The sequence below is a fragment of the Solanum lycopersicum genome, chromosome 5 (genome assembly GCF_036512215.1).
Source record: "Solanum lycopersicum chromosome 5, SLM_r2.1".
NCBI classification, from domain to species: Eukaryota; Viridiplantae; Streptophyta; class Magnoliopsida; order Solanales; family Solanaceae; genus Solanum; species Solanum lycopersicum.
The window spans coordinates 8479563-8505697 of record NC_090804.1 but is presented as its reverse complement, the minus strand read 5'-3'; the positions used below and the strand labels follow the sequence as shown (position 1 = coordinate 8505697).

The 26135-nt window shown below is 35.5% G+C and overlaps 4 protein-coding genes across 4 annotated transcripts; 2 read left to right on the top strand and 2 right to left on the bottom strand.

Annotated features, from left to right (window-relative positions):
- Nucleotides 1-743: 743 nt before the first annotated feature.
- LOC138348614 (uncharacterized) lies at nt 744-1768 on the bottom strand. Its single transcript, XM_069298164.1, has 2 exons — nt 1271-1768; nt 744-1214 (listed from the first exon to the last, which is right to left on the bottom strand). Exons 1-2 carry the CDS (start codon nt 1766-1768, stop codon nt 744-746), a joined length of 969 nt encoding a protein of 322 aa, XP_069154265.1.
- Nucleotides 1769-3969: 2201 nt separating this feature from the next.
- Nucleotides 3970-12747, top strand: LOC101257170 (serine/threonine protein phosphatase 2A 57 kDa regulatory subunit B' theta isoform). Its single transcript, XM_004239128.5, has 2 exons — nt 3970-5765; nt 12173-12747. Exons 1-2 carry the CDS (start codon nt 4608-4610, stop codon nt 12521-12523), a joined length of 1509 nt encoding a protein of 502 aa, XP_004239176.2. The 5' UTR covers nt 3970-4607; the 3' UTR covers nt 12524-12747.
- Nucleotides 12748-13543: 796 nt separating this feature from the next.
- Nucleotides 13544-15432, bottom strand: LOC101253286 (stemmadenine O-acetyltransferase). The gene has a single exon (XM_004239451.4). The coding sequence runs from the start codon at nt 15430-15432 to the stop codon at nt 14137-14139; it is 1296 nt and encodes a 431-aa protein (XP_004239499.3). The 3' UTR covers nt 13544-14136.
- Nucleotides 15433-23027: 7595 nt separating this feature from the next.
- Nucleotides 23028-25860, top strand: LOC101256876 (probable carboxylesterase 11). Its single transcript, XM_004239127.5, has 2 exons — nt 23028-23963; nt 25042-25860. The coding sequence occupies exons 1-2, from the start codon at nt 23302-23304 to the stop codon at nt 25583-25585; spliced, it is 1206 nt and encodes a 401-aa protein (XP_004239175.2). The 5' UTR covers nt 23028-23301; the 3' UTR covers nt 25586-25860.
- The last annotated feature ends 275 nt before the right edge of the window (nt 25861-26135 follow it).

Here is a 26135-nt window from a genome sequence, read left to right as displayed (position 1 = left end):
TAATTAGAGATCCTTTCACATGAGTTTCTCCAGCTAGAACATTCACCCTTCAAATGTCCATTCTTACTACATTGAAGACATAGCAAATTGTCAAATACAAACACATACTTACTGTGAGGATTATAAGGAGGAGTGATGTTCAGACTTCCTAGTCCTTTCTTATTGAAATTACTCTGACTTGTTGCATTTGACAGTAACTTTGAGGATTTTGTCCACTTAAGGGATTTTTCAAGTTCTTCCTTAAGTTTAACAATATCTTGTTCTAATTTGTTACTCTTTTCAAGTGACACACCAAGTTTTTTCTCAGATATTTTCAATTTCTCTTGAATTTTAGCTTGCAAACCATTAGACATTCCATTCAATTTTTCAGCTTCTTCAGTAATCTGGTACAACTGGTTCTTAAGTTCAGAGTTATTTGACTCTAGAGACACCATTCTTGACTTTTTCTCTTCAAGTTTAACTTTGTTTTCAGTCAAACTGTCAAGTTCAGCATTCATGGTGTCTTTTTCAGATGTTAACTCTATCACAAAATCAATCATGACTTTTGCCAAAGTTCTCAATTTTTAAGAGAATATTTATCCGAGTCATTTTTCATATCTAGAAGAGTTACCTGATTGTCCTCTTCTTCATCTGCTGTGTGAGCCATGAGAGCAAACATTTCATTGAAGACAGTTTCCTCCTCATGTACAGCAACCATGGACACATCTTTTGGCGCATCAGGGTCTTCTGAATCACTTGAGGAATCACCCCCATGCAGCAAGAGCCTTTTTGACAACCAAATCTGCAGCAACTTTTCGATCTCTCTTGCCGAGTACCAGGTCCCTTCTATTCTCTTTGTCACTTCTTGGTTTTTGATGTTCCTTGCTTTCATTCTTGAGCAAAAGATACTCTCTGATGAAGTGCCCAACTTTTCCACACTTGTAGCAAGTATCACCTTGAGCAGCATTACGAGTACCATTTGTTCCTCTTTTATAAACTTTGTTTTTCCTCACAATTTTTTGAAATCTGCTGATGAGATATGTCATATCATCATCACTGGAATCTTCATCTGATTTGTACTTCATCATCAATGACTTGTCCTTCTTGGCTTCCTTCTTCGATAAATCGTAATTTCGATTCATCTCGTGAGTCTTCAGATTACCAATCAAAGCATCCATAGTCAGCACCTTCAGATCCTTGGCTTCAGTAATGGCATCAACCTTGCTCTCCCAAGACTTTGGAAGAATTCAAAGCACTTTTCTGACTTGTTTGGTCATGCTTATAGGTTCACCCAGACTTCGCAGCTCATTTGTAATGGAAGACAACTTGGTGAACATGTCATGTATTGTTTCTCCTTCTTCATTTTGAAGTTCTCATATCGTGAGGTAAGCATATCAATCTTAGATTCTTTGACTTGTTCAGTTCCTTCATGTGCAGTCTTCAAGCAGTCCCAAATTTCCTTAGCAAAGTCACAGGCTGAAACTCTGTTGTACTCATCAGGTTCTATCCCACAGACAAGAAGAGTTTTAGCTTTGAAACCTTTTTCAATCTTTTTCCTGTCAGCTTTGTCATACTTCTGCCTAGGCTTTGGGACAAGAATAGTTTTCTCTCCATCCATTTCTTCCATCGTAGGAACAAATGGTTCATCCAGTACAATATCCCATAACTCGCTGTCTTCAGCCATGAGGTAATCATGTATTCTAACTTTCCACCAACTGTAGAAATGTCCATTGAAACGAGGAGGTCTGTTTGACGACTGACCTTCTTCGGGGTTAAGTGGAGCTGCCATTCTAGAGCAAATATCACTTCCTTGGTGTTAACCAAATAGATAGTGCCTGCTCTGATACCACTTGATAGAATATATGCCTTCACTTAACAAGTAATGGACCAGGTCCCTTACTACACTAATGAATAAAAACAGAAAGTTAAATGCAGTAAAATCAACACGATGATTTTACGTGGAAACCTTCTTGCTTAAGGGAGTAAAACCACGACCTGTCTCACAAGATTTTCAATCGTTTTCACTAATCTTCAAAAGTAAAATTAAAACACGATTACACCAAATGTAAGAAAGAGTTATCAATCTCACAGTTAAACAATAGTCCTCTATTGCTTAACAAGCCTAAGTAGAAAATAATCTACCCATTAAGCTATCCCACCTGGACAACCTAGACTTTTAACAATACACACCAATTCCTTTATAGATTCAGGAATGGTTTACAGTTTAAGAACAAGAGAATGTATTCCTAAACAACTAGACGAAAAGCTCCAGAAATTGCTGTTGTTCTTGGAATAATTCTGCCTTTGCTTTGTAGTAGCCTTTGCAAGAGTTCTTGAAAAGTTTTTATCAAGTTGCAAAAAGTACTTCAAAATGTTTAGGAAAGTTCCTTTTGTATCGACAAGTCACTTTCCTAAACCTCTTTGCCATTGGTTGGAAAAGTCACACTTTCTGACGCCATCGGGAAGTGTGCACCTACTTTCTGTACCGTCTCCAACTGGCAGTCGGCTGGCTCACCATCATGAGAGCCTGGTACCTAGGTCCCTGGGTTTGTTTCATCTGCAACACTTAAGTAAGAACCTGCAATACTCAAGTAAGAAACCTGGTACCTTTACAAGGTCCCTAAGTTTGTCAAATCATCAAAACTACAAATAACACCCAGTCTAACACCCAAGCATATCATAAAATCAATTAGGGATGTTAAATGGGCGGACTGAGTTGATATTGGTGATATTAAAATGGGTTGAAATAGAAATCAAGTTGGGTCTTGACACACCCAAATTTACTTTGGGCTCAAATGAATTGGGTTCAAATGGGTTAAAAAAAGGGTTGGGTCTTGACCGTCCAATTTGACCCGATTAATATCAATAATTTTAACACAGTGATATTTAACTTTTATAATCAAGATTAAAATTTCAGCTCAAGAATTTTTTTTTAAAAAAAGTAAGAAATGAATAGATAAATCTTAAAAGATGTTAAATAGATAATAGTTCATACCTTTACAATAGGAAAATATCTTAGTAAAGAGTTTTAAAACGGGTTGAAATTGGAGATTGAATTGGATTCAATTGAGAATTTTCTTAAAATGGGTTAGACTTGAATGAATTGACATTGTCCCAATTTAAATTATCTTGAACCTAACCCCTATATTTCTGGATGGGTTACCTATGTTTAGGTTCATTTTTGACACCCCTACAATCAATCATAGTTAGTCAGTCCATCTTTGGCCTAAACCACAACTAACCACATATTCAATCATTTAATATTCCGTGTTCGAAAGCTAATCATGAGATCTCTCGTTAGCCTATAAGAATATTATGAAATATGAGACAAGTCTAACTAATTAGTAAGAAAATCTAGTCTACTTGGACGCCAGACAAGAACGCTAAACGCATGCTTTTGACTCGATGGGGCGAATTTAGACGAATGTAAACTAAAAATCCCAGTGTTTTAACTCTTTTAGGCGTTGAAATGTCTTTCCTCTATGGTTCCAAACTAAGGATGATTTTGTAGAATTATTGGAGTAACCTTCGAATGTTTTCTACATAAAAAGTGAGAGGATTTTTTTTTTAAAAAAACATCTTTTTTATCTATGATTTGATTCTGTTAGCTGAGCTATTAGCAGCCGTGCAAGCATTATATCGGCATTGCCATAGTGAGAAGCTTTCTGCTATGGCAGAATGACGCCAGCTTAAATCAATTTAAATTTCTATCAAAATCGTCGTGTATTCAATTTTAAATTTGATAACTTGTTTAAAAAGAATTTAGAACTCCACACGAGCTACCTTTACATAACGACAGATCAGATCATTTCAAAACTTTTATGTATATAATTAAAATAAATCCATTAAATTGCAATTTGTTTCTAAATTTTTCTCGTGAATGATAAAATCAAAGTGTCCTATATTTTTAAAAAATTAAATAATACTACTAGCAAATATTTAAAATATTTTTGAATATTATTAGTTGCTTTCCGTCCGGTTTGGGCATTTGACTTATACCAAACTTACTACCAATTAAGAAAGTAGAAAGAATTAAAGAAGATTAGACTGGGCCTGTGGTCTTTTGGTCCGACTCATACAAATGCAACAACAATATTTACTCAGTCAACAAACAACAACAACAACAACAAAAATCAAACAACCCCAAAATTGATTCACCAAATTCCATCTTCCTCTGTAAGTATAAACAAAGAAAGAGCAATTATATTGCAATTTATCCATTAAAAATTTGAACTTTGTTTTGGGGTAAAGTGAAGAGAGCGTGCGTGTGTGAAATATACTTTATTTGTAAACCCCATTTTGGTAGTGGAAGAAGAAAGTTGAGAAAAGGTGGGGTTTCTTTGATATAATTTATCTTTGCACATCTGGGTTTTAAGTTTTAAGTCAAAAAGGTTCAAACTTTACACATGGGTTTGATTCAGGTACTGGTTGATTCTTGATCTGAGTTGGGTTGAAAAAAAAGGGGGGGTTGTTTTAATGCATCATTTTTGTTGAATTCTGTGTTTGTGACATGTGGGTTTTAGCTGAGGAAGAAATCTTGATTTTAGTTTGATGACTTTATTAAGTTTTACTTGTTCTTACTGTTGAATATTTAGTTGTTTGTATAAAGTGGGTGGTTAAAGAGAAATATGATCAAGCAGATATTTGGTAAGAAGAAGCAGTCGAAAACGGCTGGTTCAACTAGTTCAAAGAAAAGTGATGGAGGAGGTAAAAAGGTTGGGGTATCAGCTAATACTGTCATTTCAGCTCCTTATTCTGTTTCAGCTTCAACGGGGGATAAATTTGTTCGAGATGGGAGTTTAAAGCTTAATGGGAATCTCGTTGCAGCTTCTTATGATGCATTGCCTAGTTTTAGGGATGTTCCCAATGCTGAGAAACAAAACTTGTTTATTAGGAAGCTTAATATGTGTTGTGTTTTGTTTGATTTTACTGATCCTACAAAAAACCTTAAAGAAAAGGAGATCAAGCGACAGACGTTGTTGGAGCTCGTGGAGTACGTCACGTCTGCAAATGTGAAATTTACTGAAGTGGTGATGCAAGCAGTAGTAAAGATGGTGTCGACTAATTTGTTTAGGGAACTCATGCCCCAGCCTCGAGAAAACAAGACGTTGGCCTTTGATGTGGAAGAGGATGAACCTGCGATGGATCCTACATGGCCACATCTGCAAATTGTGTATGAGTTCCTTCTGAGGTTTGTTGCATCACCTGAAACTGATGCAAAAGTTGCCAAAAGATATATAGATCATTCCTTTGTACTCAGATTGCTTGATCTTTTTGACTCTGAGGATCCTAGGGAGAGGGAGTACTTGAAAATAATACTGCACCGTGTCTATGGGAAGTTTATGGTACACCGGCCTTACATCAGGAAGGCTATTAATAACATATTTTATCGTTTCGTTTTTGAGACTGAAAAACATAATGGGATTGCGGAGCTTCTGGAAATTCTTGGCAGCATAATCAATGGGTTTGCTTTGCCACTAAAAGAGGAACACAAGCTTTTTCTTGTACGGACATTGATTCCCTTGCATAAACCCAAATGCTTAGCCATGTACCATCAACAGTTAACTTATTGTATGACACAGTTTGTGGAGAAAGACTGCAAACTTGCTGATACAGTTATTAGGGGATTGTTAAAGTATTGGCCAGTAACAAATAGCTCAAAAGAGGTCATGTTCCTTGGTGAGTTGGAGGAAATCTTGGAAGCTACTCAACCACCAGATTTCCAAAGGTGTATGGTGCCGTTGTTTCGTCGTATTGCTCAATGTTTGACTAGCTTGCATTTTCAGGTATGTGTAAGCTATATCTATATATACTTCTTCTATTTATTAAGCATGGAAGCACTTGCATGTATGATATTATTATAGAACAGTAATCTCTTATCTTTGTAGGCAATGTTGGTTCATGTATGCTTTGAGTACATTATGTTTATGTTTCATAATTTTTTTTTTGTTGATAAGGTTAAGGTTAACTAAGTACCGAGAAGGTACCAGAACCAAAAGTTACGAAAGACTGCTGGGAATATCCATACAGTCAAACACAACGTCTCTCTAGCAACTCCAGAAACTCCATATATTGATCTATATTTCAAGGGAACTACTTTTACACCTACAAAACAAATTATGTAAACACTTCTTTTAAGTCTAGAAATATGGTCTTTTTGCCCATCAAAACAAGCGTTATTTCTTTCTAGCCAAATAGTCCAGAATATGCACAAAGATATAGTTCTCCATATTTGCTTCTAAGTTTTATATGTTCTCTGGTGCCGCCAACTCTCCAATAATTCCGTCACAGTCTGAGGCATGATCCAAGAGATCCATTGTCTAGCTATTGTGCAATGTATAAGAAGGTGATTCACAGTCTCCAACTCTTCTTCACATAAGTAACATCTATTACCATTTTTCTGAAGAGAAATCCTGAGCAAGGCAAGCTCATGCTGCAATCCAACTAAAACAAGCTACCTTTATACTTCATAGGATCTTTAGTTCTCCAAATCCATTTCCATGGCCAACTAGTATCCCAAAATCTTGTTTACTTCATTAGAAGGCTATATCACTTTTTAAATGAAAAGGTTCCATCATTACTCGCTATCCATACTAGTGAATCCCCTTTACTCTGATCAATATGGGTATGATCCAATTGAAGGAGAAATTGACAAAAGTCCTCAATTTCCCATTCATTCCAATTCCTTCTAAACTTCATCTGCCATCCCATGTAGGAATAAAATCAGCCACAATTCCTCCTTTATTATTGCAACAACTGAAAAAGGAGGATATCTTTGTTTCAAGCACTCATCACCAATTCTTAAGTCAGTCCAAAATCTAATTTTTGATCCATTCCCCACCTCCAATTTGGTGAATTATGGAAACTCGGCCCACAATTTACAAATCTCTTCCATACTCCCCCTCTAGTGTATGAATATGTGAAGGGGGATTTCAGCCTGGTCTGCTACCATAGATCGTTCAATTATTTTGATCTAGACTACCCCTTCCGTCCTGATAAATCTCCAAAGCCACTTAAAAGGCATGCTTTTATTGTGCAATCTCGAGTTTCTAATTCCCATCCACCCCCTTCTTTTCCACTAGTGACCACTTGCCATCAAACTAAGTGAAACTTTTTGTTGCTACTATTTCTGTCCCATAAGAACTTATTCCTCTTAGAGTTCATCTTTCTTTCAATTGCATCAGGCATAGCAAATATTGACATTGGATAGGAAGGCATACTATCTAAAATGTTTCATAAATTGCGATGGAGATGTGTTGTTGGATGGGAAACAGAAAATAGAAAATTATTGAAGCTCGAGAAATTGACTGATATGCAATTCTTCTAGTTTTTTTTCTTTTTCTCTTCTTTTTCCTCTCAAATCTTGTTTTCTTCTTCAAGTAGACAATTTCCTTTTCAAAGGACTGAATTTCTTGCAGTCAGCAAGTTATTTTCTTCTTTTGGTTTAGGTTGATCTGAAAAGTTCCCCATATCATTTTGCCTTCTCCCCTACCTTTTAGATTAGGCATTTATATTCTTGTGGTTGTTTGAGGTCACAATGCAGTGATAGTCATAGTTTTGTTTGTATCTACAGTTGATGAATGTGCAACATGTCTTATGGTGTCTAGAGATGAGTTATGATTATGCAGTAGTGGATTTTTTGGTTACGGGAAATGAAGCTTTCATTGTACCGTTACAGTTTTCCTAAATATTCTGAAATTTTAGAAATAGCATTAGTGTTTTTCAGAGCCTTTTATGGAGCTGCTACGGGCTACCCTTTGAGTTTGAGATGGTATGGTCCTGTGTTATTTTAGATTATTGTTGTGCATTCATTGTACCTTAGTTCCATCATAAGAAGGTGAATAGAATCGTCTAAATTAGCTGTCTGTTATTCTATACTGCTAAGTACTGATGCAATTGACAGATGTTATACAGTAGATAGCAAGCAAACACTAAAGTTGTTGAATAACTAAAAACATAAAAAATGTCAAAAGTTTCTAGCATATTTTTCTTTGTTGTAATATAATGATGTAACTAGCTTTAGCATAAAAGCCATATGTACAAGAGCTTTAAAGGCTCTTGGCCAGGATGTACTTTATTCAGCATCTTCTGGATGCTTATTCATAAATTACATTTCTTCCTTTAAAAAGATACTAACTAAGCATAAAGATCGATTTATTAGCTGTATTTTGGTTCTTCAATAATACAAAGAATGTGAAACATAGTTCATGTTCTTAAAATAGAGAAAATATAAGCAAAAAAGAGAAACTCGGCAAGAAGAGAAGGTCTTCTGTGATTTCTTGAGCTTGTTCTACTTATGATTTTCTCTTGGAAACAGCCTCTCTCTGCATACACTCTATGCTCCCCAGATCCCACTTGTGGGATTTCACTGGATATGTTGTTGTTGTGGCTCTTTTGATTTCCATTCCTGTTACTTGCAGGGAAATTTTTCTCCTTGTTGCTATCTTGTGCTGAGATATGTTGTACTTTATGTGTTTAAACTATTTTATCAACTGCTGACCAGTGGTGGCCACATGTAAGGAATTGAATCCCTTCCATTCGGAAGTTGCAATGTGTAGTAGATTTAAAAGCAAATTACTTGTCTGTGTGTGTGTGTGTGTGTATGTATATAAAATATGGTAAAAAAAAAATTGATCTCCTAGAAATAACATCTAGTGTGGTGGCAAAAGTTGCTCAAAAATACTAAATTAGGTGTTTTTCAAAATTATGAATCCTTTGTTAGAAATGCCACTGCTGATGATGGTGGATTTTACTATTTCTCAAGAAGGGCTTATTGGAAAAGGAACCTGAACTTTCCCATAAAAAATGATGGTTAAAGATATTGAAACATTGTAATCACATTTAGCTTTAAGGGGGATATTAGATGAATCATTTAGTGGTTTTTCCACACTTGTAAGACTCTAACAAATCCCAGAGAATTCTGCTTTACCAGTGCTACTCTTGTAGACTGTAGTTCAGTTTCATGGACTGATATGATTGTTGTATCTCTTTATTTCAACCAGTTCAATGAGCAACCATTTAGGGATTTGAGGTTAAAGTTGGGGCTTTGGGATCTAGCATGTTACTGATGTTGGATCTTTGTATTTTAGCTGTAAGACATGCTTATTAGATTGAAAAAGCCGAGTCCCTTTTGGTTGTACAGACTATTAGTTAGTTCTGAGGAATAACATGGAGATCTGAACCGTTGTTTGACATTTATTTTAGTTGCTTCCACTTTTGGAGTCCTGTAGTAAGTGTTGTCTTCTTGTTCATTCCTCTGAAGTCATTGAAGCAACTAATTTTGGCTGGTTTGGTCATCCGTTGTAATATCATGGTAAAAGTAAAAGGTTATGTCTAATTTGGTGCATCTGACAATCAAGTAGTTACTCTCTCCGGTAAACTTTGTTAGGCATTATTGAAGACATAGTTGAGTAAATAAAAGTGTGTTCCTTCTAACAGCTTAAGGGATCGTTTGGTGTGAGGGATAAAAAAAAAATAATCCTTGGACAAAAAAAAAAAATAATCCAGGGATAAAATTTTGGTATCTTGTTTGGTTTCCATGTTTGGGATAACTTATCCCACAATTTATACAATAGTGGTGGGATAAGTTATCCCATGGTGGGGTAAGTTATGGATAATTAATATGGGATAACCTGTTCGCAGCCAACCCCCTAAGTGCTTAGATGAGAGGGTCACACGCTTCAACATGGTTTCCCATACATGTGGTTATAGATTACCTCTTCTTTTATTTTTATGTCACTCGAATTCACCAGAGCACAGAGCTCCTGATTTGAGTCTCACCATGATCTATTATAATAAAAGAAATTCCACGTGCTTAGCCCCACAAATGTTATGAAACATTTAAATAGCAAGTTTCAAAACTCTTACTCTATTAAATTTTGTGCCAAGTCAACCTATGACAAATAAAGTGAGACTGAGGGAGTTGATGTATTTTCAGATAATTTATCATCAAGGAGAAAGCCTAACATGCATGGAAGAGGCCCCCACCTCTGTGCGTTTGCGTGGGGGCCTCTTCCATGCATGTTAGGCTTTCTCCTTCTTGATAAATTATCTGTAAAATACTCTTACCTTTAACAAAGCTACATTTAATTTAGAAAACTTGAGTTAAAATGCAGGATACATGCTACTTTCCCCCTCTTTCTCCCGCTTGTTTCTAATAAGAAAAATGATGTACATTTCCAGCAAAAAGTATTTTCTGATCTACCTTAAATCTCTTGCAAAACTATTGGAGGCAATGCCAGAGGGTACTGGAGATAATGTCTTGATTGTCTCCTTTGAACCAAGTATACTGGCCATCTCCTAGTTGAATGTCAAGCAACTTCAGATCTTCTATGAAATCTGAAAATTCTCACGTCTTTTGTTCTTCTCAAACAGTTTTTCTCTTAGATGAACCTCACCACATTGAAATCTCCATCCACAGCCCAAGGCCCTTCTATTAAACCCCTTATTGCCCCTATTTCCTCCCAAACAAGCCTTCTTTCTACATAACAGTTGGGGGCATAAACCCCTGTAATGTGACATTTGAAGTTTTGAAGTTGAGCTTCAAATTTGCAAATTATAGTGTAGATGCCAGTCTCCAAAATACTGGCAAAAAAATCTAGCTAACGGGGGGTGGATAGTCCAAAATCATATAAGCAAACCAATTACCCAGTTAAATCCCAGATCGATGAAGGATGAAAACCCTGAGCTCCTTATAAGCTTGGACAATCTTCCCTTTGTGCTAGCTTGGGGTTGAGTTAGACCCAAGGTAATTGGTACTTGACAGTGTAAGCTAATAGAACATTATTTACCCCGTTAAACCTGTTTGTCCAGTTAATAGAAAGGAATTTGAAGGATTTGGAGCTTGATGAACTACTCAACTTACTTGAAGGACTTGGTGACTGCACAAACAATAAGCAAATTTCAGACAGACTAAGATGGGTAAAGCTGATAGTCTATACTCTGTAGAAGCAGAATGTTCATCCTTTTGTGCCCAAAATGAGATGGTGCATAATTGGCTATGGAAACTAATTTGGAAAAGACAATCACCCTCAGTAATGATTTGTTTCAACTGGACGATACTTTATGAAGCATGTTTGAGTCAAGACAATCTCAGCAGAAGGAACATACATATTGTCAACAGATGCTATATGTATCAACAAAGCATAGAAATCAACAGTTGTTGCTGCTATTCGGGACATGGTTATTTCAGTTTTTGGACTTAGTTGGGTCATGCCTGTGGACGTGTGAATATCATTGATGCCTTTATATGTTAGAGTTCCTGGAAAATTGGTACATTCATGAGGAAAATTTGGAAAAAAGTTCCTGCCTGTATTTTGGTGTGTCTAGATTGAAAGGAACTATAGGTATTTTGATGGTATCAACTCCAACTCACTCTCTCAAGGCTAAATGTCTTTTATGTTTATATAGTTAGAGTAATTTTTGCCCTTACAATTTCACTGACACCTTTTTGGTCTTTGTGAGCTCCATATCTTTAGTATAGGCCATAGGAATATAGCTAAACAAATTCACTTCTTGTACTTATTCTCTGTTGTACTATTTTCATCTTCTTGAGTTATTTTAATATTGTGTCACAACAAGAATGTTCAACTTTTCAGTAAAGTGGAATTGAAGTCAGGGAGTGTGGCTGCATGTTGGTGCATGTTGCGCGACATGTTGTTTAGAGCTAGCTCACCTTTGGTCCCTCTACTAACAGACCAAAAAGCTTGTGCCAGTTAGTTGAAGGTTAAATATGCTTAGTGGGATTTAGGAGGTCAGTGGTGAAGCTTTGTGTAAGTTGAGGAACTAAAATGCAAGTTGTTCCTGCTCTTCTGTTGTGTCTTATTCTTCTTCTTCCTGTCCTCTTTAATTTTTTTTATTTCATTTATTAAATTATTGATTTTTAACTATGTTGGAAAACTATCGATTGCTTAATTATAGAGGTCTCTTTACATTTTTGGTTATTGATCTGGATGAAAATTCAGTTATTTGATGTTTTTGCATAATGAGTTTTCACAAATTGTTGATCGACTGATATTGTTCGTGTGAACTGACTGAGCTCATAGAGAATGTTTGGAATATAAAGATCATGGCCTCGTGTCTCTACCATGTTGCTTCAGGAGTTGGCTTGGATACAAATTCTCTTTTGTTTTTTTTGCTCTTGCTTGATTTTCAAATTTGTCAATTCAGAAGACTCTGTTTGTGTTCACTATAGGTGGCGGAGAGGGCTTTATTCTTGTGGAATAACGATCATATTGAGAATTTGATAAAGCAACATCGAAAAGTGATACTGCCTATCATCTTTCCTGCACTAGAAAGAAATGCCAGAAACCATTGGAATCAGGCTGTTCACAGTTTGTCACTGAATATTCGGAAGATATTCTATGATCTTGATCCTGAGCTATTCAAGGAGTGCTTGCACAACTTTCAAGAAGATGAATTGAAGGAAGATGAGATTAAGTCAAAACGTGAAGCTACATGGAAACGATTAGAAGAACTTGCGGCCAAAAATACTACAAGCAATGAAGCTGTGCTTGTGCCATCCACCGGGCATTCTCGAACTTAATGTTAAGATATGCTTGTTCTTCCTTGTTTTTAATTTTCATAATTCTGGTTAAATTTACATTTTGGAAGCAATGAATTCATCAAGGGGAAAAGGGATTTTCTGTGTCATTGCCTTTTTTCCCCTGGTCAGTTTCATCCTGATAGCTGTAGTTGTAACTATAATTTGTTTATATGTGTTAACTTTGGCAATTTGGAAATGATATGGGAGCAAGTATTTTTATCAAAGTTATACTTTGTTGAACGTATTTACTTTCATTCTTTTGGTTAACTTTTGGCAAAGACCACTCTTCAACAATGCTTATAATTCTTATGATGAGATTTGGTCTTGGGACTTCCATTTTAGAGGTCTCAAGTTCGAAATTACTTGCCAACCGAAAATAAGGGGTTTGCCTTTTAGGTCAAGTTAGCTCTTTGCACGTGTCTTGCCTAGTGTGGGTTACCTCTCATGTGTGGTTTGCAAGCTATTACATAGGAGCCGGGATTTTACCTTGTGCGCACCCAAAGGGTAGTCTGTGGATTTCCCTTGTCATCAAAATAGAAAAAAAAAAGATGTGGTATCGATTAAAAGATGTTGTAAGTTTGGCATTTTGCTCAACACACTCTTTACATACATTCCCAATCAGAGAAGCTACAGAAGCTGATGGGAATAATAGATTAGTCACTTATGCTTGGTGTAACCGGAATATCACAAAGTACAACAATAACAACATACCTAGTGGAATTCTACAAGTGAGTTTTAAGGAACTACCACGTCGAGGTAGAGAGGTTGCTTACAAAAGAGCCTCAAAATAGTGTGATGATTGAAACATAATAAACAACAGAGGGTGAACTTTGCAGATTGTCATTAGGAAGCCTGTAACTTATGGCATCAAAGTCTTACTAATTTGTTTGTTTGTTTCTCATTTGGCTTTCTGTGGAACTGAATGATCTTAGCAAATCGTTGTGAACAAAGAGATGCTGAATGTGTTGGCTCTCGTAATGTTTTCGTGTACTTAGGAACTAAACTTTGTCAGGATAGTCCATTTGTAAGCATTAGCTGGCTATAAGAGAAATGAACCAAAAGCTACATGATGCTTTATATCAAAACAAGAATATACTACTAACTACTTGCAACAAAAAGAACAAATTTGAAGGTAAAATCCAGGGAGTATCTGAATCTGCAATGTCCAATTGATCGAAATATCCCCTTTTTTTATTTTATCCAACGTCTGCCTTACATCGTCTTCAAAGGTATCTCCTTTTGTTAACTGCTATTTCCATAAATATTTTCTCAATAGGTTGAGGCGTTGAGCCAGTTAACTTTTCTGTGATGAGAGTAAACTTTATATAACTTGTGAACTATATCCATCTCTTGGGAGATGGACCTATTTATATCTTACTCTTGTAATTGATTCTCTTGAGTGATCAACTAACAAGGGACAGCCCGGTGCACTAAAGCTCCCGCTATGTACGGGTCCAGGGAAGGGCTAGCTTGACCACAAAGGTGTATTTCGAGTGAGAATATTGTATTGTTTGTAAAAGGTCCTATAGTAAGAGCTTTTAGGTGATGAATATAAGAATTTAAAAAACATAACTTCCAATATTATAACATGTCAAAAGACTCAAATTTTAGGATCAGTCACTACACCAAGAAAGCAATTCCTTGTCAGCTTCAAATATAGCCATGTCTTCTTCTCTGAGATTTACCCAGGCTTCTATGCCATTACCTGACTTTGTGTCTAGGAAACCAATAACATCCTTGAGAACAAGTCTAGCCGATCCTACCCATATCGGTTTTCCCCAACCAAAATCAGCTTTGTATAAAGGCAATCGACACAAACTAGTGAAGTTGAACACGACTAGCTCCCCTTTCCTCTGCTCATTTGCTTTCTCTTTGATGAAACTCAAGTGTTTTTGATCCTTCTTCCGGAGACCTGAGACAAATTCACTGTTTACGTTGTTTATACTTTCTCTTACTTTTTTTACTAGCTCAAAATCTTGTTCCTTATTAGTACTATTATTATCATTACTATCTGTAGCTGGTACTGTAACGACTACTTGCATTACATTCCCGAATAAGGAATCAGGCAATGGAGGATCACTTCTGGTACGTAAGTTCACCGTATGAACCATGCCATATATCTTAGTTTCATCTCTTTCAGCATGAATACTTGCCATCAAACGTGTCCATATGAAAGCTGATAAAGCTTCAATCCTCGAGGGAGGTCTAGTATTTTCAGTGCCCTTTTCAGTATACTTATCTCTGAGTGCTGATACTTTAGAGGCAGAGAACACAAACCTCTTAGTCACAATGTTGTCTTTCTCAATCATGACGCTTGATTTGAACTTTGTTACATCTCTTGGTGGAAATAGTATGGAAGAATCAAATCTTGGACAAGGTATGTCGATACTCCCTCTTGCAATAGCTCCCCAGGTATTAATAATCATGAACGTGGACAATGCATCAGCTATCTTATGAGAAATGGCTATACCAATAGCCATTCCTCCACATTGAAAAAAGTTTGCTTGTACTAGTAAGCAAAACTCTTTAACATCATGTAAATCACAAGGGATGAGCTTGTTAAGTTCGTTAGGAAGTGGATCAAGAAGGAAGTCTGAGAGATTGCATTTGGCTATGGCTTCTACATATGGAACACCCTCATCGTTGCAGTTGACGTGGGTGTTGGCTACGTCTAGACATCCACAAAGAGGGTAGAATTTTGTCAAGGTATGTGATAAAGATGTCTTGAGTTGGTTTGATATGTGTGTTTTGGTGAAGTTATTGTTTGCTTGATAGAAAAAAACAAGTGGCATCAAAATATTTGGAGTAATTTGATCAAGATATGAAAGTTTGTAATTGTGAAGTTCATGTGGGGTTGGTGTAGATGGTTTGATTACCAATTTGGAGATGATTTCTATTTCAATTTTCATACTTACAAAATTGTTTACTAGTAGTGTTTTTCTCTTTGATGAAATTGATGACAATAAATAGACCAAAAATTAAGTTAGCTATATAGTATAAAATGATATATAATTGGAAAAATATGTATAAATAAATGCAGTGTGTCTTCATGTTTTCAGAATGTAGCTTATATGGCCGTCTTGTCACTAAGAAATGATTATTATGGCTTGAATAGGAAACTAACAATACTATAAGATTAGTATTTTATCGACTGGAAAATGTTCAGTGACTATTCTCATAAAATACTCAAATGCTTTGATTGAATTAATGAGGAAAAAATGTTAAAATTTATTTTTCATCATACATTTTCACAGTGGGCTAGCTGGTTCTATGAAAATAGGTGAGAAAATTATATTTTATGACACGAACTTCTCATCGATTCGCGATGAACTTTTTTTAGTGGTGGAATACTGCAACTTAAAATAAAAACTACACAGGATTTAATGAAATGCCAAATATGAAAAACATATTTTATTTATGAATTGAGTTTGATACATTATCTTATATTTTAGTTTGTGTTTAAATATTTGAAAATTCTAAAATTTTGTGCGTCATTCCTAGGATTACAAGGAAGAATTACCCAACCGGCTTATTTTGACCTTTATGCATCCAAATGAATCATGTTGAGGTGGATTTTATTTTGGAACATATTTTATTGTCAAAAAACTAATTTTCCACGTATTTACCATGGGGAATATGTGCTCTTAATCCCTTAAATTTTATTGACAATTTTTTATTTTAATTTCTTATAAGTTCTGTCAAAGTATATTCATTACTAAAAAATTACTATTTTCCACTGAATTTTTCCGTTAAAAACTATTCGATTGTTATTTCTGTAGAGTTTTCGTTTAGTTATTGTATGTTTTTATACAAAAGAATTAGAAAAAATTTCATTATTTCATCGAAAATCTAATTCTCACTGTATAACACATGAAAATCGGCAACATGGGGGATTTATCTGCTGTGGGGCTCGTTTGACCATAAAAATGGCATGTTTTAGTCGTTGTGACCAACTGGCTCCATGCCTAAGGTCTTAAGAGATGTCCATGTTGATTTTAAGCAAAAATGACGTCGGAATTTCTGGATCACCAAAAAAAATGGCGGACTATAGCACATGAAAATTGGAAAAATGGGGGGTTTACCTGCTCCGGGGATCGTTTGACCTTAAAAATGGATCGTTTTGGTCGTGGTGACCAACTGTCTCCATAGCTAAGGTCTTAGCAGACATCCATACAAGTTTTCGACAAAAATGACGTCGAAATTCAGGATCACAAAAAAGATGGTGGACTGGCACACGAAAATCAATAAAATGAGGGGTTTACCTGCTCTAAGCTCGTTCGACCTTGAAAGTGGGTCGTTTTGATCGTAGTTGACCAACTGACTCCATATCTAATTCTTAACGGACGTCAATATAAAATTTTGACAAAAATGACGTCGGAATTTCGAATCACCAAAATCTCATGGACTAAAGCACATGAAAATTGACAAAATGAGGGGTTTATTTGTTGTGGGGCTCGTTCAACCTTGAAAATGGTCCATTTTTGTCATGTTGACCAACTAGATCCATAGCTAAGGTCTTGACGGACAACCCTATAAATTTTTGGTAAAAATGACATCAGAATTTCAGATCACTGAAAATATCATGGACTATAGCAAATTAAAATTGGCAAAATGGGGTGTTTATCTGCTGTGGGGCTAATTTGACCTTGAAAATGGGCTATTTTGGTCGTGGTGACCACCTGGCTCTATTGCTAAGGTCATAACCAACGTCCATGTAAATTTTTGACAAAAATGACGTCGAAATTCCTCATCACCAAAAAATATGGTGGGCTATAGCACACGAAAATCGACAAATATGGGGTTTACCTGTTATGAGGGTCGTTTGACCTTAAAAACGGGTTGTTTTGGCAGTGGTGACCAACTAGATCCATCACTAAGGTCTTGACAGACATCCATGTAAATTTTGAACAAAAAAAACATTAGAATTTCAGATCACTAAAAAAGATGGCGGATTATAGCACAGAAAATCGGCAAAATTGGGGGTTTACCTATTGTAGGACTCGTTTGACCTTGAAAAAAGATCATTTTAGATGTGGTTACCAACTTGATCCATAACTAAGGTCTTAACAAACGTCCATGTAAATTTTCAGCAAAAATGACGTTAAAATTTCGTATCACAAAAAATCAGATGGACTATAGCATATGAAAATCCGCAAAATGGGGCGGGTGGGGGAGAGTTTACCTGCTATCGGGATCGTTTTACCTTTAGAATGGAACGTTTCCATCGTGGTGACCAACTTTCTCTATAGCTAAGGTCTTAATGCACGTCCATGTAATTTTCGACAAAAATGATGTTGGATTACGAATCACCAAAAAAGACTGTGGACTGTAGAACATGAAAATCGCTAGAACGGGGGTTTACCTATTGTGCGACTCGTTTGACCTTTAAAAAGGTCCAATTTTGCCATGGTGACCAACTAACTCCATAACTAAGGTCTCAATGGACGTCTATATAAATTTTTGACATAAATGACGTCGAAATTTCAGATCACCGAAAATCTCATTGACTATAGCACACAAAAATTGGTAAAATTGGAGGTTTATCTGCGGTGGGAATCATTAGACCTTGAAAATGGGTGGTTTTGGCTGTGGTGAACAATTGACTCTATAGTTAAGGTCTTAATAGACATCTATGTATATTTTCGGCAAAAATGACGTCGAAATTCCGGATCACCAAAATATATGGTGGACTATAACATACAAAAATCAGAAAAATAGGGGGTTTACATGCTCTGGGGATCATTTGGCCTTGAAAGTGGTTCCATTGATAAGGTATTAATAGACATTCATGTAAATTTTTGATAAAAACGATGTCGAAATTTCAAATCACCAAAAAATTTAATGGACTATAGCACAAAAAATTTGGCAAAATGGGGGGGGGGGGGGGGGGGGGTTTACCTGTTGTGGGGTTCGTTTAGCCTTGAAATTAGGATATTTTAGTCGTGGTGACCAACTTTCTCTATAGTAAGCTTTTAATGGACGTCCATATAATTTTTTGATAAAAATGACATTGGAATTCTGGATCATCAAAAATGACGGTTGACTATATAACATGATCGGCAAAATTGAGGGTTTACCCACTGTAAGGCTCGTTTGACCTTAAAAATGGATTGTTTTGGTCATGGTGACAATTGACTCCTTAGCTAAGGTCTTAACGAACGTCCATGTAAATTTTCGACAAAAATAACGTCGGAATTCTGGATCACCAAAATTTCCAAGGACTATAGCACACGAAAATTGGTAAATTGGAGATTTACGGGTTGTGGGGTTCGTTTTTCCTTTAAAATATGTTTTTGACCGTGATGACCAACTACTCCATATCTAAGGTCTTAACGGACATCCTTGTAACAACTTTTCGGCAAAAATGACGGCGAAATTCTGAATCACTAAAAATGATGATAGACTTTATCACATTAAAATCGGCAAAATGGGGGATTTACCTACTCTGGGCTCGTTTGACATTCAAAATGGATCGTTTTGATCGTAGTGACCAATTGGCTCCATATCTAAGATTTTTACGGACGTCCATGTAAACTTTCTGCAAAATGACATCGAAATTTTGAATCACCAAAAAAATGGTGGATTATAGAACATGAAAATTGACAAAATGAGGAATTTTACCTACTGTGAGGCTAGTTTGACCTTAAAAATGGAATGTTTTGGCAATCGTGACCAACTGAATACATAATTAAGGTCTTAACGAAAGTCCACGTAAATTTTTTGAAAAAATAACGTCGAAATTTCGGATTACTAAAAAAGATGGTGGACTATACTCGAAAATTAACAAAATGAAGGGTTTTTGTAGTATGGGCTCGTTTCACCTTGAAAACAGGTCGTTTTGACTGTGGTGACCAACTAGATCTATAGTTATGGTCTTAACGGACGTCTATGTAAATTTTCGGCAAAAATGACGTTAAAATTTGGATCACCAAAAATTCCATGGACTATAGGACACGAAAATTAGCAAAATTGGGGGTTTACCAGTTTTAAGACTCGTTTGACCTTGAAAAGGGATGTTCTTTTATTATGGTGACAACCTAGATCAATAGCTAAGATCATAACGGATGTCTATGTAAATTTTCGGTGAAAATGATGTCGGTATTTTAGATAACCAAAAATGATGGTGGACAATAGCACACGAAAATTGGTAAAATGAGGGGTTTACCTGTTGTGGGTTCATTTGACCTTGAAAGTAGGTCGTTTTCGTCGTGGTGACCTACTCACACCATAGCTAAGGCCTTAACGGATTTCCATATAAATTTTTTACAAAAATGACGTAAAAATTCTGGATTACCAAAAAATATGGTGGACTATGGCACACGAAAATTTACAAGGGGGGGGGGGGGGGGGGGCGGGGTTCACTTGCTCTAGGGCTCATTTGGCCTTGAAAATGAGTATTTTTTTGTCGGGGTGAAAAATTGGCTCCATAGATAAGATCTTAAAGGACGTCAATGTAAATTTTTGGCAAAAATGATGTCATAATTTTGAATCACAAAAAAAGATGATATACTATAGCACATGAAAATCGACAAATAAGGGATTTACCTGCTATGAAGCTCGTTTGACCTTGAAAGTTGCTTTTTTAGAGCATGTTCCTGCTTATTTTCCGTAGCTGGTGGAACAACGCATTCAACAGCTCCTTAACCAAATTCAAACCCTGGAAGAAGATGGCCGTTTTGGCCGTGGTGATCAACTGGCTCCATAAATAAGGTCTTAATAGATATCAATGAAATTTTCGACAAAAATGACGTTGGTATTCTTAATCACCAAAAATTTCGTGGACTACAACATACGAAAATTAGCAAAATAGGTGGTTTGCCTGTTGTGGGACTCATTTTCCCTGAAAATGAGTCGTTTTGGCTATAGTGACCAAGTGGATTCATAGCTAATGTCTTAATGGACGCCCTTGTAAATTTTTGACAAAAAAATCTCATTGAAATTCTGGATCACCAGAAAAGATGGTGGACTATTAATCATGAAAATCGGCAAAATGGGGGTTTACCTGCTCTAGGCTTTTTTTACCTTCAAAATGGACCCTTTTGGTTGTGGTGTTCAACTGGTTCCACAACTATTGTCTTAACAACATGTAATTTTTTGACAAAGATGACGTCAAAATTTCAAATCACAAAAAAAAAGATAGTGAAATGTAGAACACGAAAATAGGCAAAATGAGGGATTTACCTGTTGTGGGGCTCGTTTGACTTTTAAAATTGACCGTTTTGGCCATGGTGTCCAAATGAATCCATAGCTAAGGTCTTAAGGCATGTCCATGTAATTTTCTACAAAAATGATGTCAAAATTCTGGATCACCAAAAATTCAATGAAATATAGCACACGAAAATTGACAAAATGGTGGGTTTACTGGTTGTGCGGCTCGTTTGACCTTTAAATAGGGATGTTTTGGGCGTGGTGACCAATTTTTTTTATAGTTAAGGTCTTAATAGACGTCCACGTAAATTTTAGGCAAAAATTATGACAAAATTAAGAGATAATCTTAACTATAAAAATAAATATACATGTGTCAATCAATCAAAGTTTCAACAATAGTTATTAACTAATACTTGTTAAGTTTGATAAATTAAGAGATAATTATTTTTTTTTGTCTATTTTATCCTTCTATTTAGGGATGTTCCTGACCCGGTTTGGTTCGATTATTGAATAAAATCAAAATTAAATGAATTTTTTTTCAACCAAACAAAAATAACTGTCTGTTTGATTTGATATCGATTTTTTTGGTTTTCTCGACTTGAAAAAATAATTTTTTTGAGGAGATACTTATCTTGATAGACATAGACATATTACATGAATAATCCGCATGAAAGTTACTGTGGACTCAATTATGCAATACTAGAGTTATTATTACATGAACAAAGTGATTCAATTAAGAGAAAGTGTGAATATTTTATGTAAGGTAGGGTTCGTAAAACTAAAATAATGAATTTTGATGGACTTGAACTTATGATTGTAAAGGATAAAATTTAATTGTTGGACTTGATAAATTGATAATGTTAAGGACTTAAAGTTAATTAATAACATTTAGCAAAACAATTATATTTTATTTAAGAATAATATATTTCTCACTTCGGTTTGGTTATTTTTGCAGTTCTTTTTTACTAAAATCAAACCAAATAATATAGATTTTCAAAATTTGAAACCAGATTAAAACAAATCAAATATCGATTTTTAATCAATTTGGTTCGAATTACGGTTTGATTTGATTTTTTAACCATAACGATGACCAGTCCTACTTCTATTAAATATTATTTACTCCTCATTTAATACCTTTTTCAAAGCATTAAATTTAATAAAGTCAAATGAATAATAATTTTATCCAACTATTTAGGGATCGTTTGGTATGCTGCATTAGAAGAAATAATTCATGGATTATGTAAGGTATTATTCGCTATCATGTTTGGTAGGAATTTGAGCCTATGTACAACTAATCCATAGATTAGTTATACATCCTACATTGTATCATATGATGTATTATTAATACCTTTCATTTAGAGCAATTAGTAATACATAGGATATAATACCTTGAGATAAACCTATGTAAAGACAAAAATATCCCTCAAATCATTTTAATTATTTTGTGTATTTTCTTGATTTTATGATTTAAATCTGTATTAATAAATTTACTTAAATAAATTAGCTTACAAATTATTTAGAGAGAGTTGTTTGTTACTAATAAATCCAATACAAATTAATATAAATTTGAAATGTAAGTTGTATATTTGTATATGAAGTTTGTGATCGAAATTGAATGTGTGTGTGTATATATATATATATATATAAAATTTACATACATATTAAAACTACAACTTGCAATTTTATGTGTATATATAGATGGTTTATTCAATTTTGCCATTGTTGATCATTTTTTCGATTTTAAAAGTAGATGATTTATTTTTTTTAAAATTGAAAAATGACATTTTGTGAGTGATTAATTTATTAAGATGTCAACTATTTATCCTCAAATAATTCAAGTGAAAAAAATAACAAAACAACTAAATCGTTCTTCCCATAGCTAATTAGAAGGTTATAAAAAAATAATATTATCCAACAATTATCTACCTTAACGCAATTACATAATAATCTAAAGGTATAATAGAAAAGAAGTTTTTTATAGAGTTATAATCTAAACACAAGATGAGGTGGGAAAAAATGAACCGAACACTTGATAAAAATAAATTTTGCATGCTAATCTCTGTATTGTTAATATTTGTAAACGATCCCTTAGTGTTTCTTAAGGTGTGTGTCAAGTCAACAGTGACAAATATGAGTATAGATGAAGTATAGTAATAGTACTTAATATGTCGGATCCGTGCTATAAGCAATTTGGATTGTATGAAAAAATCTCTTAAATTTGATTGAAATATTATTCGTCCAATAATTATCAACTCAATACTAAATCGACCTATATCTAATTAATAATTTAACAAATTAATATATTTAAAAAATTGAAATATCAATAAGTCGAATCATTAAGCATAATTATCGGCCTATAAAAAAGATTTAGTCGTAGTATCTGGAAAAGATTAAATAAATCCGGCGCCATATTCATAGTGATTTATGGCTGACGCCCACACGTTATAACAACAACTGCTCCATCAATGGAAGCTTCCATTTCTTGAATTTCTCAAACTCTTACTAAATTCAACTCCGGCGGTGGAACCCTTGTAATCTTCAACATATTTCGTTAATTAATTCTTATATACATATATATAAAGAAATCTGTTTTCTACTGCCGAAAGTTTCTTCTTCTCATCGGAGTAGATATGCCGAGCTTAATTGTCAAAGTTTACAGCTTACTCTTCAAGTATAACCTTAATCGCCGATTGCAATCACTAATCCAATCCCCAATTTCATACCCTTTTAACGGTGTCGTCTCACGCGCCGATGAATCGATTATCACTTCTAACCCTAGTTTCTCTACCGACGGTGTTGCAACTAAGGACCTGCATATTGATTCTTTGACTTGTCTATCTCTCAGGATTTACCTCCCTCAATCTGCACTTATTTCGTTGAGAAATTTGGAATCTGGTGAAGGGGTTTATGGGGGTTATGTACCGGGAAAAAATGGGAAAAATTGTAAGAAATTGCCGGTGATTTTGCAGTTTCATGGTGGTGCTTGGGTGACTGGGGGTATTGATACGGTTTCCAATGATGTTTTTTGTAGGAAATTGGCGAAATCTTGTGATGCTATTGTGATTGCTGTTGGGTATAGATTGGCACCGGAGAGTAGGTTTCCGGCTGCGTTTGAAGATGGGGTTGCGGCGATTAAGTGGTTAGGGAAGCAAGCTAATTTGGCGGAATGTAGTAGGTCAAGTTTGGATAAGAGGATTGTTAATGGAGAGAAGCATAGGGGAAGGCAAATTGTGGATGGATTTGGGGCTTCTATGGTTGAGCCTTGGTTAGAAGCTCATCTAGATCCTTCAAGGTATAATTTTCTGTTACTAATTCCTTCTGTTGTATAATATTGATGTTCTTGCCTTAGTAAATCACTTCTAGTAGTTTTGATTTCTTCGTTTATCTTGTTTGATTTTGTACTTTCGTTGTTCGTTTTTGTTCTTGTTCGGTGCTGTTAACTATGTCAAAGAAAGAAATTGTGATCTTACACATGTCACAGGGTATTTCATTAAAGGTAAATTGAGAAGGTTAGAGCTAGAGGCTTCAAATATAGAAATGTGTTTGTCTGTTTCGAACAAACTAAAAGTGTCATATAAGATAGAGCGGAGACCCTGGGTGGCCCAGTGGTTTGAGATTGGGACTTCCATGTTGGAGGTTTCAAGTTCGAAGCCCCTTGCCAACGAAAGCAAGGGGTTTGCCTTCGGGGTCGAGCTCCAAGCCTGGTGCGGGTTACCTCTCCTATGTGATTTGCGAGCTAATAGCATAGGAGTGGGAGGTTTATCCTGTGTGCACCCAAAGGGTAGCGGTTGTGGGTTTCCCTTGTCATTAAAAAAGAAAAGATAGAGCTGAGGGGAGTACCAGCTAAGTTAAGTAATTTCAGCTTCTATTTTGGATATAGTGGTACTTGTTTGAGGAATAGTTTCCTTAATATGGATTACATCATCTGCTAGGATTATGCAAAAAAAATAACATCTAATTAGGCCTGCCCCGACTATTGAATGATGTTTACGTTTGATTTCCTGAGCTGTAAGCTAAACAGATATGACCGTGTGATGGTGTTTTAAGTCTCGAGACCTGGGAAACAGGGAGTTTTGAGAAGCCAAATTAGAGTTTTAGTGACTTAGTGTGATAAATTCAGTTTGGAAGACGAGACTCTAGTATGAAATCATAACTAAGATATATGATCCTCCTCAAAAACCTGCCTCTCTTTTTGAATATTGTCTGTATATTAGTTGATATTTAGAAGCGTAAATGAACCAAATTACTTTCCTTTCACACCTATACATTTCAATTTATTAAATAGCTTATGACAGATTGAAAAGATCATATGACTTGAGGTGAAATATACTAGAAAGTGCTTGTAACTTTGGTTCAATCTGATTTTATAGGTGTGTTCTTCTTGGAGTAAGCTGCGGAGCCAACATTGCTAATTATGTTGCTCGATATGCTGTTGAGGCAGGGAAACTTTTGGATCCTATAAAAGTTGTGGCTCAAATTCTTATGTACCCTTTCTTCATTGGAAATATTCCTACGCATTCAGAGATGAAACTGGCAAACTCTTACCTCTACGACAAGGCTACATGCATTCTTGCTTGGAAAATTTTCCTCCCAGAGACGGATTTCAATCTGGACCACCTAGCTGCTAATCCCCTTAAACCAGGAAACGAGAAACCCTTGGACTTGAAGCATATGCCACCCACGCTTACAGTGGTCGCTCAGTATGATTGGATGCGAGACAGGGCTATTGCTTATTCAGAAGAACTTCGAAGAGTGAATGTCGATGCCCCTCTTCTTGATTACAAGGATGCTGTGCATGACTTTGCTACCCTCTACGTGCTTCAGAAAACGCCTAAAGCTCAGGCTTGCTTAGAGGACATCTCGATTTGGGTCAAAAAGTATATATCCCTCAGAGGCAATGAATTTTCATACTGAGTGAAGAATCAGAAAGGAGACGGCACAGGTTCCTGCTCTTAGGGTATCTGCCCTACCTCCTTTCATTACATATTTAGTTTCAAAGTGAGATTTTTGTTTCAATTGTTGTCCCTGGTTAAATTGTTTCATTTATTAGTTCATGATCATTCTTTTATATACAAAATATGTAGACTGTAGAGATGTACATAGCTTAAGACTTCAGAGGAAACACTGAAATCTAATGTAAATTTGGAAAAATTGCTCTTTAATATAAAGAGTTTCCCTTTTTGGTTTCAGCTGCCTTGGAAACCATTTGATGAGAGGATCTAACTTATATCCATTGCTAGTGTAAAAAATGAAATGTTTACACCAATCAATGTATTTAAGGTGTGCCTTACTTTCGAAGTTAGGGTAGTCCCGCAGCATAAAGTCTAGAGAGGGTAGAATGTATGCCGATTATAGTTTTACCTCTGAGGTTAGGTGGAGAGGTTGTATCAGATATACCCCTCTCAATTTATGGCAAATATAGTTTAGAAAAAAACGTAATGAAAGTAGAAGAGATAATAGATAA

Excerpts from the sequence above, each read along its gene's own strand:
- LOC138348614 (XM_069298164.1), bottom strand. The coding sequence starts at position 1,768 with ATGGCAGCTCCACTTAACCCCGAAGAAGGTCAGTCGTCAAACAGACCT. Across the intron at positions 1,215-1,270 it reads AAATGAGCTGCGAAGTCTGG|TCTTGGGAGAGCAAGGTTGA; the intron begins GTGAACCTATAA and ends ATTCTTCCAAAG.
- LOC101257170 (XM_004239128.5), top strand. The coding sequence starts at position 4,608 with ATGATCAAGCAGATATTTGGTAAGAAGAAGCAGTCGAAAACGGCTGGT. Across the intron at positions 5,766-12,172 it reads TGACTAGCTTGCATTTTCAG|GTGGCGGAGAGGGCTTTATT; the intron begins GTATGTGTAAGC and ends TGTTCACTATAG.
- LOC101253286 (XM_004239451.4), bottom strand. The coding sequence starts at position 15,432 with ATGAAAATTGAAATAGAAATCATCTCCAAATTGGTAATCAAACCATCT.
- LOC101256876 (XM_004239127.5), top strand. The coding sequence starts at position 23,302 with ATGCCGAGCTTAATTGTCAAAGTTTACAGCTTACTCTTCAAGTATAAC. Across the intron at positions 23,964-25,041 it reads GCTCATCTAGATCCTTCAAG|GTGTGTTCTTCTTGGAGTAA; the intron begins GTATAATTTTCT and ends CTGATTTTATAG.